Consider the following 16,022-nt stretch of genomic DNA (forward strand, 5'->3'; position numbering starts at 1 on the left):
ATTGACACCTTCCTATTCTCATTGTTTGGAACTGGACCATGTGAATAATTCAAAAGAAGAGAAGTGCACTGAGGGAATAAGGGACAGGGAGAACAAAGACATGGAGGCAATGACAAGCTCATGGTAACAAAAGCTAGCATTTACATAGCACTTTACCTAAATCATTTCGTTTCATCCTTACAAGAATCTTATAAGGGGAGTACTTTTATTATCTCTATCTTATAGAAAAGGAAACTAAACTTGTCAGGTTGACTTCTTCAACATTTCTGTTATGAAGAGTCTTTTTTTGCATCTGGTTTTATAGCTACTCTGCTAAAAATTGTCAGTGACTTCCTACTGCCTGTAGGAAAATATATACATGTACACACACAGACATATATATATACACATATATAAAACCTCTTTAGCATTACAATTAAACATTTTCAGGGTCTAACACTGGCTACCTTTCTTGCCTATTTTCTACTCCTCATTATGTACCCATGTTCTTTTTTAATCAAACAATAAACATATATTAAGTGCCTACTATGTGCCAGACAATGTGCTAAATTCTGGGGATACAAAAAGAGTCAAAAGAGAATCCCCGTTCTCAAGGAGCTCACAATCTTGAAGCTGTCCTGAACTCTCCTGCCTCCATTTATTTGTTCTCCCTGTCCCTTGTGCCTTCAGTGTACTTTCTCTTCATCTTGGAATATTCAAATTTTGTTTTCTAATATAGGTGAGTGACTCAAAAGCAAATTATATCAATAAATTACTTTTTCTAAAAAATGTATTTTTGTTGAATATTTCCCAATTGCATGTAAATAATTAGTATTTTAAAATAAATTTAAGTTCTGAATTCTTTTCTCCTACCCCTTGCCCTCCTTGAGAAGGCAAGCAATTTGTTATAAATTAGACATTTGGAGTCATGTATGTTAGCCAAGTTGCAAAAGAAAACATAGACAAGAAAATAAAATGAGAAAAAGAAAGTAAAAATTATGCTTAAAATCAACATTTAGAGTTCATCAGTTCTCCCTCTGGAGGTGAATAACATTTTTCATCATAGATCCTTTGGAATTATTTTTAATCATGGTCAGTGATCATTTGATCAGAATAGCTAAGTATTTCACAGTCAGACATTGTTATAACATTGCTATTACTGTGTGCAATGTTCTCCTGATTCTGCTCACTTCACTTTGCATTAGTTCCTGTAAGTCTTTTCAGGTTTTGCTAAATCCATCCTGCTCACCATTTCTTATGGCACAATAGTATTCCATCACAATCATATATCACAACTTGTTCAGCCATTCCCCAAAGGATGGGAAGAATCTCAATTCCCAATTCTTTGCCACCACAAAAAGAGCTGCTATAATTTTTTTTTGTACAAATAGGTCCTTTTCGTTTCTATTTTATCTCTTTGGGATACAGATCTAGTAGTGGTACTGTTAGGTCAAAGGGTAGACAGAGTTTTATAATTGTTCTCCATAATGGTTGGACTAGTTCACAGCTTCACCAATAGTGCATTAGTTTCCCAATTTTTCCACATCCCCTCCAGCATTTGTCATTTTCCTTTTCTGTCATGTAAGTCAATTTGATACATGTGAGGTAGTCCCTGAGAGTTGTTTGAATTTGCATTTCTTTAATTAGTAGTGATTTAGAATATTTTTCATTTTTCATTTTATTGATAGCATTACTTTTTTCTTCTGAAAAGTCCCTATTCATATCCTTTGGCCATTTATCATCTGGGGAATGGTTCTTATTTTTACAAATTTGATTCAGTTCCCTATATTTGATGACGCCTTTGTAAGAGTAACTTGTTATGTTCCCCCCCCCCCCCGTTTCCTGTTTTCCTTCTAATTTTGGCTGCATTGCTTTTGTTTGTGCAAAAGCTTTTTAATTTCTTGTAACCAAAATAACCATTCTACTTCCCATGATCCTCTCTATCTCTTATTTCATGATAAATACTTCCTTTATTCATAGATTTAACAGGTATGTTTTTCCATGCGCCCCTAATTTACTTATGCTATCATCCTTTATGTATAAATATTTATCGATTTTTCCTTTCTATGACTTTATATTAGTATATGGTGTGATATGTCGTTCTATGCCTGGATTCTGCCAAATTGCTTTCCAATTTTCTCAGCAATTTTTGTCAAATGTTGAGTTCTTATCTCAAAAGCTTAGATCTTTAGGTTTATCAAACACTAGATTACTATTGTCATTTGCTACTGTGTGTTGTATACATATCTATCCACTGATCTACCATTCCATTTTTTATCCAGTACCAGATTTTTTGGATGATTATCACTTTGTAATATAGTTTGAGATCTGATACTACCAGGCCACCTTACTTTTCCCTCCATTGATTCCCTTCATATTTTTCACCTTTTTTCTGCATGAAATTATTATTATTATTATTATTATTATTATTATTGGCAGGGCAATGAGGGTTAAGTGACTTGCCCAGGGTCACACAGCTAGTAAGTGTCAAGTGTCTGAGGCCTCATTTGAACTCAAATCCTCCTGAATCCAGAGCTGGTGCTTTATCTACTGCGCCACCTAGCTGCTCCCCAAAATTATTTTTTTCTAGCTCTATAAAATAGTTCTTTGTTAGACTGATATGCATCATACTTAGATAGAATGATATCCATGAAACTAATGAAGAGTGAAATGAGCAGAGCCAAGAGAACATTGTATAGAGTAACTGCAATAGTTTTAAGAATGGCTTTGAGCAAATAAATTATTTTGACTCTTAAAAATACACAGATTAGAGTTAGTCGTCTCCCTCTTAGGACGTTCACATGTATCGCGGAAGAGGCTGCGAGTCTAGCGGCGCTGGAGAGGGACGGAGGGAACGGACTGAGCTAGAGCGACGGCAGCGGGGCATTACGGGAGCCATGGCAGGGCAAGCTTTTAGAACATTTCTTCCTCTTCTTGACCGAGTTTTGGTTGAGAGGAGTACAGCTGAGACTGTTACCAAAGGAGGTATCATGCTTCCAGAAAAATCTCAGGGAAAAGTACTACAAGCAACGATAGTAGCTGTTGGATCAGGAGCTAAAGGAAAGCGTGGAGAGATTCAGCCAGTTAGTGTAAAAGTTGGAGACACCGTTCTTCTTCTAGAATATGGTGGCACCAAAGTCGTTGTAGAAGACAAGGACTATTTCTTATTTAGAGATAGTGACATCCTGGGGAAATATGTGGACTGAAATCACTAATGAAGTGGCGTCATGAAAGTTGCCCATTCCACTGAAGTTCTGAAATCTTTTGTTTCATCATGTAAATAATTTCCAGGTCTCTTGTTTTAAAATAAATGGCTATCTTGTGTCTCTAAAAAAAATTACACAGATTAACTGTAAAGGACATATGAAGAAAGACACTATCTACATCTTTATACCAAGAATTTTAAAAAAGAAAGAAAATAAGATTTTTTCATCTTTTAAGTCCCAGAGCAGGTGTCCCCTCATTACCTCCTCTATGAAAACTTCTTTCATCACTGTCCCTCCACCTCCACCTCCTTTTTCAGCTAGATAATGTAGATATTAGATTAAGATCCCTGCTCTTTTGCGTTTGCTTCCTGTTCACAAGCCAAACAGAACTCATTTCTTAAAAGATCCTCTTTCCCCCTTAATGCTGGTTATCCAGGGCAAGAAAAAAGCACATCTCCATTGCTCTTTGTTCTGTCTGTACCAATTTAATAGTCTCCAAGGTTGGCAGTCCATCATGTTTAGTGATAAATCACCCTGTTCTGCTTTTCCTGTTGTTAAGACTAGAACATTGCTGCAAACATAAAATCATCTTACCCAGTGCAGGATTACCTCACACAGATAACCAAGGAACTTTTCAGGGAACTGAATATCAGTGTAGAGTAGATCCTAAATCATAACTTTGTAGGCAGGAGGACAATATCTCCCCCCCCTTTTTTTTTTAGTGAGGCAATTGGGGTTAAGTGACTTGCCCAGGGTCACACAGCTAGTAAGTGTTAAGTGTCTGAGATCGAATTTGAACTCAGGTACTCCTGACTCTAGGGCCAGTGCTCTATCCACTGCACCACCTAGCTGCCCCCACAATATCTCTTAAGCAAGGACTCATTCCATCAATACTGCCTATAGTTATCATTAAATCTGGGTTACTTTAGAGTCCTGAGTATGCCTATATATATATGTATATGTATGTATATATATGTACTGTCTTAGAAATGTGTATTATGTTAATTTTTTTAAAAGTGTACCTATGATTTGATCTGTATATCACTTAGTACAGTGCCTGGCATATAGTAGGTGCTTAATAAATGTTTATAGAGAGCTCCTGATGAGGCATTCCTCCACCAGTACAAATCAGCACCTTGCCTGCAACCTGTAGTCTTAGAGAGTTGCCTGGGATACAACACAGGTTCAATTATTTGTCCAGGGCCACACAGTCAATTTTTGTAAGTGACCAGACTTTATCTTGGGTCTTTCTGAGTCAGACTCTATCAATGCTGCCTCCTATGTGTGTGTATGTATATATGTATGCATATGCACATATATATGTGTGTGTTTATATGTATATGTGTGTATACATATACATATACATACACATACACATATACATATACATACACACACACACACACACATTATATATATATATATATATATATATACACACACACATGCATACATACACACAGGTGTCCTTCCCCTTCCGCCTCACTTTTTGCTTTCCTCTGAAGGGCTGGTTGACTTTTTAAACTACTGGATTAATGAGAACCAGTAGCTCTGTTCCTTCCAATGACTAAAGGACAACTAGCCTTTGTTTGCCCTCTGTCCTGTCCCTCCCTCCTAAGGTCCTCTAGGCCTTAAAGTATGACCTTTCTCAATACCCTGGAGTTTTCCAGTATTTTCATCTAACCTATCTTTGTAATCTGATGACTTCTAGGACTTGTCACTTGCCTCACCATATCACCCTTTGGAGTTCTAGACCTTTCCATTTGCCTTATAGCTGAATTTTTTTTATATGTTCTCTCTCCCAATTAAAGTATATGTTCTTTGGAGTAGGGATTATCTTGATCTTTCTATTTTTTATCCTCAGTAGTTAGTAGAGTTCTTGGCATATAGTGGGTATTTAATAAATGTTTTTTCCTTCCTTCCTTCCTTCCTTCCTTCCTTCCTTCCTTCCTTCCTTCCTTCCTTCCTTCCTTCCTTCCTTCCTTCCTTCCTTCCTTCCTTCCTATACAGACACACAGCAAACAGATATATATATGTATCTGTATACAAACGAGTGGCTTTTCCTTGCTCTTATGTAAGTGCATTCCTATATATTGCAGATGTAATGGAGCCAGAAGATATACATGAACCCTCTGCTGGAAGTCGACTCCAGTTCCGTTGTGGCAACCTTCTGTCAAGCGGACAGTGGCACCATCTGGCCATTGTTGTCACTAAGGAAATGAAAAGAAATTGTACAGTTTCCACTTACATTGATGGACAGCTCATTGGATCTGCAAAGGTAGAATGAAATGACGTAAAGCTAAGCTTCTAAAGATTCTGGAGAGTTATTTCTTTACTGAGGTTTAGGCAGCAATCTCTCCTTTAGCTATTAAATTCTGGTGCTCTTATTGATTTCCATTCTGGAGATATCTGCACTTAATTTATTGAGGGAAATGGCATCAATAGAAATTGAAGCCCCTGATGAGGGAAAGGTCCAATGAGCTCAGTTTTGAGAAAGAACTTATACAAAAAGGAGAAATGCACAACAAAGGTAAATATGAAAAAGTAGCACCAACCCATAAGAATGTCATCATTATTGCTGAAGCTTGAGATGAATTTCCTAATGGATGCTAAGGAGAAAAATGAAGGGAGGGGGTATAAAAGTGAAGTTTGGACAGAGAAAAGATCAAGGAAGGGGTAGGATCACTGCCCAGGGGCATTGCTCTGATGTGGATCCATGACTTGTCAGGGGTGTCTGAATCAGAGATGTGACAGGTTGTACCTAAGACCACTCTGGCTCCCTAGCACTAGTTGGGAGCCTAGGGGTAGAAGCTGCTATGATGAAAGACCAAAGAACTGAGCAATCAGATTGAGTTGGACAAACCATCAATTCCCCCTTAACTGAAGGGAAATTATTCCTTACATCTCGACTTTTAATTTCTTACAGATGTCTTTGGCTCTGAATTATCTAATAGGCATAAGACTTAGGTCAATAATTAGTTGACCTCTTTGGAGTCTTGGATCACCACAGACAAATAGAACCTACTTATCCTGGCTTTTCAGATCCTATTTCCTTTCTTCCCAGCTTGGACCTTGCCTTTTCTGTCCCTCCTGAGGATCACTCTTTACTCCCATGCCCTTCTTCACTTAACTGTAATTTATAGGCCTGGAACAGGAGTTTTTAAACCTGGGAGCCTGCAGTATTATTCTATTTTTAGATAACTCTTTCAAGACATTGGTTCCCTTTGTAATTATACTTATATACACATACAGACAGACAGACAGACACATATATAAACATGTTTGTATGTATATATACAAGCATGTATTATTTTAAGCATTTAAAATATTCTTCCAAGAAGGGGTCCACAGGCTTCCTCAGACTGTCAAAGTGGTCTATGCCACAAAAACGATTAAGAACCCCTGTTTTAGAGTGTTGTCCATGGCTTAACTAAGGTGACATGTATCAGAGGCAGGATTTCAACCCAGGTCGTTCTGACTTTAAGACCAGCCTGCAATGCGCTATTCTCTGTTGCCAATTAAGTGAAAATGCAGAAAAAAATAAATAAGCAAGCCTCCCCAAACATCTAGCAACATGAAATAAATTGAAGTCTGAAGTCCCAAAAATGTATTCAGGGATAATGAAAAAAATGACAAATATGAGGATGGATGGAATGGCTGTTGGCAGTTTTTGCCAACAAAGAGGTCCCCCTTTGAGAGTCAGCATGGTATGATGTGTAGAGAAATCTGGAAGATCCAGGCTCAAGGGCCATCTCAGACACCCACTGGCTGTGTGATCCCAAGTGAGGAACTGTCCTCAGTGTTCCAGGCACTATAAGTTCCAGGCACAAGACTATAAGTGGCAGAAATGGGTCTAGACTTCAGAGCTTAAAGGTGTTTCCTCACCTGAGAGTTCCCTATACTAACAAAACTACAGGTCTAATCCCTATTCCTCTCCTAACCTTTGAACAATTATATAAAGCAGGACATGTACCAGAAAAACCCAAATGGGCAAATGCTTTGTTTTTGAACTAGAAAAAAGGTTGATTCAAGAAATTATATACCAGTAACCTTGCTATTAATCTCCAGAAAAATTCTAGTACAGATCATTAATTAATTAGTTTGTGAGAATTAGGAAAATGAAGCCATAATTGCTAGGCTCTATCACCAACATTCACTGAGAGTAAATCCTATCATAGGAATCTCACTTCCTTTTTTGAAAGGGTTATAAAGCATCCAGATGAGGCAAATATTGCTGATGTTTATATGATGCCTTCATGTTTGCAAAATACTTTATATGCATTATCTCTGTAGATCTTTACATTGACCCAGTGAGGTATATCTTACAAGTATTATTGTAATTTTATAAATGAGGAACTGAGACTGAGAGCTAAAGAAATATTTAATAAAACTTGTGTGTGAGGGAGGATTTGAATCCAGGTTCTTTCTGAGTACAGGTTCAGAACTGTACATAGTACCTTGTCATCGGCATAGAGAGTTTTAAACTCTATTTCAGCAAAAAATTTTACAAGTTTATCATGTTATTTTTGCAAGCTTAGCACAGTTCCAGGCACATGGTAGGCACTCAATAAATGTTTATTGAATTTAACAGAAACAAGATAGGATCATTTAATTATGTAAGTAAACTGAAAGAGACCTTAGCTTCCATCTACTTTATCACCCCCATTTTACAGATAGGGAGATTGACTTTTAGAGAGTTTAAATTATTTGCTGTAGGCCACAGAGAGTTGGAATTATAACTCAAATCCTTTGACTCCAAACCCAGAAGTCTTTCTGCCATACTATTAATGCTAGCTAACATTTATATAATGCCTACTAGGTTTCTTGAAACATTCTAAGCACTTTACAAATATTATTTAAATTGATCCTCACAACAACCTTAGGAGGTAGGTGTTATTATTATTCCAGTTTTACAGATGAGGAAACTGGGCAGAGATTAAGTGACTTGCATTTTAGGACTTACTTTAGGAGTAAGAAGAACTAAATTTTCAATAGGTAGGAGATGGGGGTAGAAACTATTATATCTCAAAGAAACCATAACAATCTAGGGCCATTTTACACAGGGGAAGAATTCTACCCACTTAGGCCCTAAGGGCATCCTATGATGACTATCGTGTTAGAACTGGAAGGTACTTCACAGGTTATTTAGTCCTACCCCACTATACCTTGGTCCAATTTATAGATGAGGAATTTACTTCCTACACAGAAGTGACTTGCCTAAGGTCACACAGGTGATGTTACAGAACCAAGAAACCAACTCAGGTTCTCTTTTTCTAGCACCTTGCTTCTCAAAAAGTAAGTTTTGTAACAGTACAATAGTTATAACTATTTTGTAACACAGTAGAATTGCTACCATTTGCATTGATGATGTTGAGTCATTGAAAATGATTGTCATGTTCCTTATACTTTAAGAAAGTAGGGAAATGTGTGGTCCACTTTAGGAAGATTTTTGTAAAGATGGTCCAAAGTTAAAATAAAAGGTTGTATGCTTTAAAAGGTAGGCCCTAAACTAGCTGGAAAATCCATTCATCCAGAAATGACTCTTTCTTGGAGTGTTGTGGATCACAGTGGTGTTATACAGAGAAGAGAGAAGACATATATTAAAAGAAAATGAGAAAAGAGAAAGGAAACCTGGATGGCGAAAATCAATAAAGTTCCTACTAGTTCCAAGATCCTATGAACAAGGCCATTAGAATTTGTTTTGCTTGACTACACATATTAGTGATAAGGGCTTTGTTTCTGCTTCCCTAAGTGGGGGGGCCTTAGTGAGTGGGGAGCTGGGAGAGAGGAAAAGAAAATAAATGCTTTTTAATTCAAAAATAAAATAAATTTTATTCTGAATAAAATTTTATTACTTAAAGAGTAGGGGCCAAAGAAAGAAAAGATCAATGTGGTCTGAAGTACTAGGAAGACTTCTTGAGGGAAATGTGACTTAAGTTAGACTATAAAGGATGAGTCTCACTTGGTCCATTGTAAGTATTTAATAAATCCTTTTTTATTTATTCATTGATTCCTTCATTTGTACATTCTTCTTTATTCATAGCTGAGGAAAGATTTGGGAGATGAATGTTCCAGGCTCTTCAAAGCATTCTCAAGTAGTATTATGTGTTTGGAAAATTGATTGTTTCACCTGGGGAAGTACCAATGGGAGAAATTCCCCCAAATAGTCCTGTGACATACAATCTTAATTTCTTACAGATGCTGTATATCCAAGCCTTACCAGGCTCTTTCCTTTCAATGGATCCTTCATCCTTTGTTGATGTCTATGGATATATAGGTACCCCTCAAGTCTGGAAACAGAAATCATCTTTAATATGGCGGCTTGGCCCTACCTACTTGCTTGAGGAAGCAATTTCAAAGGAAACTCTGGAAGTTATTAACAAACTTGGCCCAAGATACTGTGGCAACTTCCAAGCTGTGATGGTTCAGGGTATGCTATATTTTGATCTATGGAACATTTGCTGCCTCTTATTATTTTTTAATTGACATACAATTATTTATATTGTATTATGAAGAATGAACTTAGTGTGGGTGAGTCATTAAGAAAGACCTCTGTAATTGGGATATTACATATTTACAACACAACACAAAAAGGAACAGAAAAGGAAATGGTAACATCCCATGGATTTCAAATATATAGCATCACATAATGGAAGGGTATAATACGTCGGCAGAGAGAGAATGGACAAGCAAGAGAGCGATAAATAAGTTACATTCCTTTTAATGAAGAAGCTTTTTAACTAAAGTATGCTGTTATCTTCAATTATTAAACAGGCAGACAAAACATCTACATTCTCATTATTGATTGCTGGCTGTTCAAGTAGAGAGAGCATCTCTCTATGCGCTAGAAAGTCATGGAGGTCAAATCCCTCCTGGAAAGATGCAGAAATAAATCTACCTATTAAAGCCCCACTACCTTTTGGAGGGTGGCTCTTTCCTTCATTTCAAACAATGTCAAAAGGTTTTTCTATAAAGATGGTCTGTTGATTTATCTGACCTCCTGGCATATAGATTGTGTATCACCAGATCTGAGTTTCTCTTGTTATACCCAATGGTATTAGCATTTAGAGGAACATAGATTAAAAATCCAGGCTGGTGTACCATGGTCTGGCAATAATTTGGAAAAGCAAAAATGACTCCCTTTCTCATACTATGCTTCTATGGTAACACTAAAACAAATTTCAGTCTCAAAATTTCATCAAAAATTTTCCTATTTCGGTATTGTTAGACAGAAGATTGCTTTTAAGAAGAGTCATCATGGTGTCTATAAATCTCATGGCTTTGAGTTTACGATTCTGAGGTTACTCAGCTTGCTCATTATTTTGCACTTTGCTTTTTGTGAAGATAGCTCCATTTCATAGAGATTTTTAATAGCAAGGTAATTCTTATGTGATTTTTTTTTTACAAATTATCTTTGAGAACCAGAATGCCTGACCTTAACAACAGATGGGAATGTGGTGACCTATTTGTCACTGGGTTATTAATTCAGTGTATACCAATAGATGCTTCACCTCCTCTATGACTTAATTTCCTATTTGTAAAATGGAACTAAGAGAGAAAGTAGAGGATAGTGGAAATCACACTGCAATTGAAGTTTGAAGATCTGGGTTCAAATCACAACTTGATACGACTTGTGTGATCTTAGACAAAACACCTCAACTCTTTGTTCCTTAATTTCTTCATCTGTAAAAGGAGAAGATTGGATCAGATAACCTTCAGGGCCCCTTCTGTCTCCAAATCTGTGATCCTGCAGCAATAATTAACCTCATAAAATGAGGAAAGCAACCATCAATCAGTCTTAAGATAACATTGTAATGATTTTGAGTATCTCATTTTAGGTGAGGATGTTGACCGGGAAGCCATGACCCTTGTTGCGGAGGAACGAGTTTCCTTTGGGCTTAATGTAGCCAGTTCAAACCTCACAAATGTGGCAGAGATCAAGAATGTTTATAATGAAGTCGATAGCCGCTTGATCGCCAAAGAGGTAACCTTTTTTTGTCTTTGTTATTATTTTCTTGTCTATTTTCTAGAACTATCATCATCATTTCATTTTCTTCTTGAGTTTTTTATAGTATTGAGATTAATATATGTTTAAATATGTGCACCCAGACACACAAATATTATGAACTGAACGAGGAAAAAAAATTACCGATAACCAAACATTTATTAAGTGCTGACTATATGCCCAACACTGTCCAAAGTGTTGGAGATACAAAGACAGCAATGAAGTTGTATCTAGCTTATGATTTTATCCTATTTGGAGAAATAAGGTATTTACATGTAAGTAGATACAAAACATGCTAACAAAAAAATAATTCTGGGTTAGGGTGGGGAGGTGGGGAGAGGAGCTACTAGAAGCTTGAGGATCTAGGAAAAGTCTTCTGTGGGGGTGGGTGCTTGAGCTGAGTTTTGAAGGAATCTAGGCATTCTAAAGATGCACAAATTAGAAGAGGATTATCCCTCCGTCATGGGGGAAGGCCTTACAAAGGCATGGAGATGGGAGATGGAATGTGATGAGTGATAGCATGTAGGCCCTTTGGCTGGACACAGAGTGTGTGAAGGTCAGTAATCTATTTTATCTAGAAAGTTAAGGTGGCACTAGAAAGTAAACTGATTCAAATTACAAGCAGTGGAATTTGTGCTGGATTCTAGAGGGATGTGAGATCCCCTGGAACTTCTGCAGTAGGGGAATGAGAAACATGGAAGAACAGGGTAGACATATACAATGTTGTGAAGGTGATTCTTGTGGTGAATTTCAATTTCTATAAATCTGGTACTAGCCTCCATTTACTCACAGCCTGCACAAGTGGAAAATTATTATCTAATGGTTATATTCCTTCCAAAGCGATGGAAAAAGAAAATTCAAAGGAACAACAATCCAAATGATAAGTCAACCATTGTTATTCCAAAATAATATCTTGAAACAAATATAATTCTACGATTATTTCACTCTGACTTGAATTTGGTTTAGAGCTAGTTTTAGCTAAGAGCTCCCATGGTGGGTCCAGCTCTGGGGAGTAATGGTAGGGCCATATCAGCTCAGTCCCCAAAAACCTTAGAGAAAATAGATGAATTATGGAGCTCTGGAAGAGGACTGCTTCACTCTATTTAGCCTCAAGTCAATCAACATTAAACAGTAAAGTCAAAAAGAACTATTCTCTCTCTTTTTTTCTTTGACAAATTCCACTTAGAAAGTAGCAAGGAGTTCAATTATCCCTTTTTGTCTTTCTACCTCTATTCCATGGGCTGAACTTTAGCAAGTAGTGGAATGGAGTAGTTAGGTGGCACAGTGGATAGAGCACCAGGCTTGGAATCAGGAAGATCTTCTGCCTCTCCATTGGTTCCTCCCTATCTGCCTGTAGACACATATGGATCCCCACTGTCATTTAAAAAGTCAGTTCTTAAATTAACAAGCATGTATTAAGTTCTCTACTATGTGCCAGAAATTGTGTTAGATATCAGTGAAATAAATACAAAAGTGAGACAATTTCTACCCTCAAGGAACTTCACATTCCAACAGAAGGGATTTGATACGTTAACAAATGCTAAAAATCTGTTGCCAAAGAACTCCATAACTTTTCTGAACCTCTTCTTTTCTGTAAAAAGAGGAAAATAATTCCCATACTACCCAAATTACAGGGTTTAAAATTTTAAATGGGTTTAATTTATATAAAGTACCACTCATAAACAAAGGTTAGCTATCAGAGTGTATTCTCTGAGGTTTTTGAGCGGTTTAAAAAATCAGTTATAAATGCATGTGTGTTTATACATTCCTATTATTCTCCCTAGTAACTTCATGTAGCAGGGAGTCTGTGGCAGAGCTCACACTTTCCAGTTATTCTCTCATTTGAGCCTATAACAACCACTGTGAAGTGATTGCAAAATCATCCCTGTTTTACAGATGGAGAAACTGAAATTGGGGGTAGGCGAAGTTAAGTGATTCTCTGAGGGTAATGCAGCAGTGTCTTCAGTGAGATTCAAACTCATATTCTTCTGACCCCAAATCCAGCTCCCTCTCTACTATACCATATTACCTTCCATGCTTCTCTGCTTAAGCACCACTTCCAAGAGGAGACCCTTCCTGTTCCTCTCATTTCCTATTCTGTCAGAAAATTGGTGTTGTTCAGTCATTTCAGTTGTGTCTGACTCTTCATGACCCCATTTGGGGTTTTCTTGGCAAGGATACTGGAGTGGTTTGTCATTTCCTTCTCTAGCTCGTTTTATAGTTGAGGACACGGGGGCAAACAGGGTTAAGTGACTTGCCCAGAGTCACACAGCTAGTAAGTATTTGATTTTGGATTTGAACTCAGGTTTTCCTGACTCCAGGACTGGCATTCTATCCATTGCACTACTAGTGGCCCTCTAGAAAATTACCTTGTCTTTATTTTGCATATTTTTTATTTTATTTGAGATATATAGTTATATTTTATACATATATCAAACATAGATATAATGTACACAAAGACATATATGACATATATAATATAAATTTTCTACATTATTACATCAGGCATATAATACATAAATGTGCATTTTCCTGCCAATAAAATGTAAGTTCCTTGAGGTCGGGGACTGTTGCTTGGCATATAGTATATAGGAAATAGTATAATAGTATACACAACACACCATCCAATCTCTCTATCTGTCTCTATCTCTATCATATCTATCTCTGTCTTTATCTCTGTCTTTGTCTATCTCTGTCTCTGTCTCTATCTCTATGTGTGTGTGTGTGTATACACACACACACACACACACACACACTATGCATAGTACTTGGCACATAGTACACAGATGCAGTGTTTGGCAAATTGCACACTTATGTACTATGTACAGTACTTGGCAAATAGATAGCTAGGTGGAGGGTGGATTGATAGAGTATTAGAGCTTGAGTCAAGAAGATTTGAGTTCAAATCTTGCCTTTGAGGAGTACTAGCTTTGTGACTCTGAGCAGGTAATATTAAACGACTGCTTCAGTTCCCTCATCTATAAAAAGAAGATAATAACAGCACCTACAGGTGCATCCCAGGGTCATTATGGAGGAAAAAATGAGATATTTGTAGTGTTTTACAAATTTACAAATTTTTATAAATCACTATATAAATGTTAGCTATTATCATCATTGTTCATTGATTGATGGCTACAAGTAATTGTCCTATTTGGGGACTGAATTTGTACTTTTGTCCTGCTTAGTAACATGCTTGACATATACCACCTATATCTAGTATGTGAAAGACACATAAATGGCTTCAGATTTAGAATGTGGTAATGTCCCTTCTTTCTCCTGCTATGAAGCTACTATATAGCTTTCACGAAATGCTCTTATAACATTGGGTGGAATGAATCAAGCAGGTTACATTAGGGTATTAGAATAACCTTGATGCCTAACCCACTCCAACTGAAAAATTGGCAGACCTTGTAATAGAAGTTATATCTCATATTTCCAAGCCCACTTTAGTTTCTAAAAAAGATCCTAAAAGTTTGAAAGAATAAATGATTGAAGACATTGAATGTACTTAATTATCATTCTAGTAATTAAACTAGATGTGCATATATCCTTAGGCTTGAGTTTAGATTTTAGCACTAAAAGCAAGACTTAAGGTTTCCTTTCATTGGCTAAATTCCTCGCTCAGGTTAAAATAACTTATTTCTCCTAAAATTTTCCTCCTTCCTTTTCAAAAATGTTACATGATTATTTAGAATTATTTGTGATTTCTTTAGATGAACATTTCCTCCCGGGACAATTCTATGCCAGTTTTCTTGGTAAGAAATTCTGCTGGACACCTTTCAGGCTCCCTTCGTACCATTGGAGCAGTTGCTGTGGGTCATTTAGGTATGTATAGGTATTGGAATCAAGTCTTGGGAATGGGGATTTCTGGGGGTTCTGACTACAAAAGTCTATCAGGTGAATGAAACACTGAGGTAGTTCATAGAAACTAATTAGAATTTCTTATTAGTTTATCATTTGGTGATCTGAAAAAATATTGAGTAGTCTCCATCCTAAGCATTTTAAACTTTGAAAACATTTTTAAATGTCACTCCACATTTTCCCCTTTAAAATAGTGCTTTATTAAAAGGGAAGTATGAATTTTCACTAATAGTAGTATAAAACTATATTTAGATAGATGGTTTAGAACTACATTGAAATCCAGACTCCAAGGTACAATTAAGGAGCTGTCTCACTAATTTTCAATTCATATCAATATTCATAAATCAAACCCTGGATCTCTCTTTAGGTCTAGATAGAAAACAACTTTTTCATTCACTCTTACAATCAATCCAATTTACTTTTCCAATTTCCTTACCTCCTCTCTTTTTTTAAGGAAATATTTTATTGATGCTTTTTTAAAAAATGGTGTCATTTCATGAGATACTATGGAGAGTGGATAAAAAACTAACATTAAAGGTAGGCTGATTTGGGTTCAAGTCCTATTTGTGACCCATAATGTATATGTGATTCTGGTCAAGCACTTAATCTGAATATGCCACGAACTCTCCAAAGTTGCAAGTTGAAAAGCAGGTGTTGATGCGTGTTGAATAAAGGGAGTTTTTTCATCTGGGAATTTCCTATCCAGTTCTCTACCCCTTCATGTCTCAGTGACCTCAAGGTCCTATAGAACCCTTAATTGTAATGAAGAAACATAGTTAAGCAACATTAAACATCACATTGGCCATAAATGACACCATATGTCTCATTTTGCACCTGTAAAGAAGAGGGAAAGGTATCTCAATGCTAGTCCTCTGGTGACGCCAAGTTCTCCATAGGTGTTCTGAAATGGATAGAAGTTTCAAAGAAACATTTGGGCTTAATTCAAGGAAAAGCTTCTAAGACTTAGTGCA

At 36.7% G+C, this 16,022-nt stretch overlaps 2 protein-coding genes across 2 annotated transcripts in view; both read left to right on the forward strand.

Annotated features, from left to right (window-relative positions):
• Positions 1–16,022, forward strand: part of WDFY4 (WDFY family member 4) — a 346,483-nt gene that overhangs the window by 86,014 nt on the left and 244,447 nt on the right. Inside the window, 4 exon segments of the mRNA XM_043980868.1 lie at positions 5,285–5,463; positions 9,384–9,615; positions 11,024–11,169; positions 14,904–15,015. Coding sequence (XP_043836803.1) covers positions 5,285–5,463; positions 9,384–9,615; positions 11,024–11,169; positions 14,904–15,015 — 669 coding nt within the window.
• On the forward strand, positions 2,837–3,276 carry LOC122739001 (10 kDa heat shock protein, mitochondrial-like). Its single transcript, XM_043980871.1, has one exon. The coding sequence runs from the start codon at positions 2,877–2,879 to the stop codon at positions 3,183–3,185; it is 309 nt and encodes a 102-aa protein (XP_043836806.1). The 5' UTR covers positions 2,837–2,876; the 3' UTR covers positions 3,186–3,276.

This window comes from Dromiciops gliroides, chromosome 2 (genome assembly GCF_019393635.1).
Source record: "Dromiciops gliroides isolate mDroGli1 chromosome 2, mDroGli1.pri, whole genome shotgun sequence".
Lineage (NCBI taxonomy): Eukaryota > Metazoa > Chordata > Mammalia > Microbiotheria > Microbiotheriidae > Dromiciops > Dromiciops gliroides.

Bases quoted from the DNA above. Each gene is read 5' to 3' on its own strand.
- LOC122739001 (XM_043980871.1), top strand. From the start codon at position 2,877: ATGGCAGGGCAAGCTTTTAGAACATTTCTTCCTCTTCTTGACCGAGTT.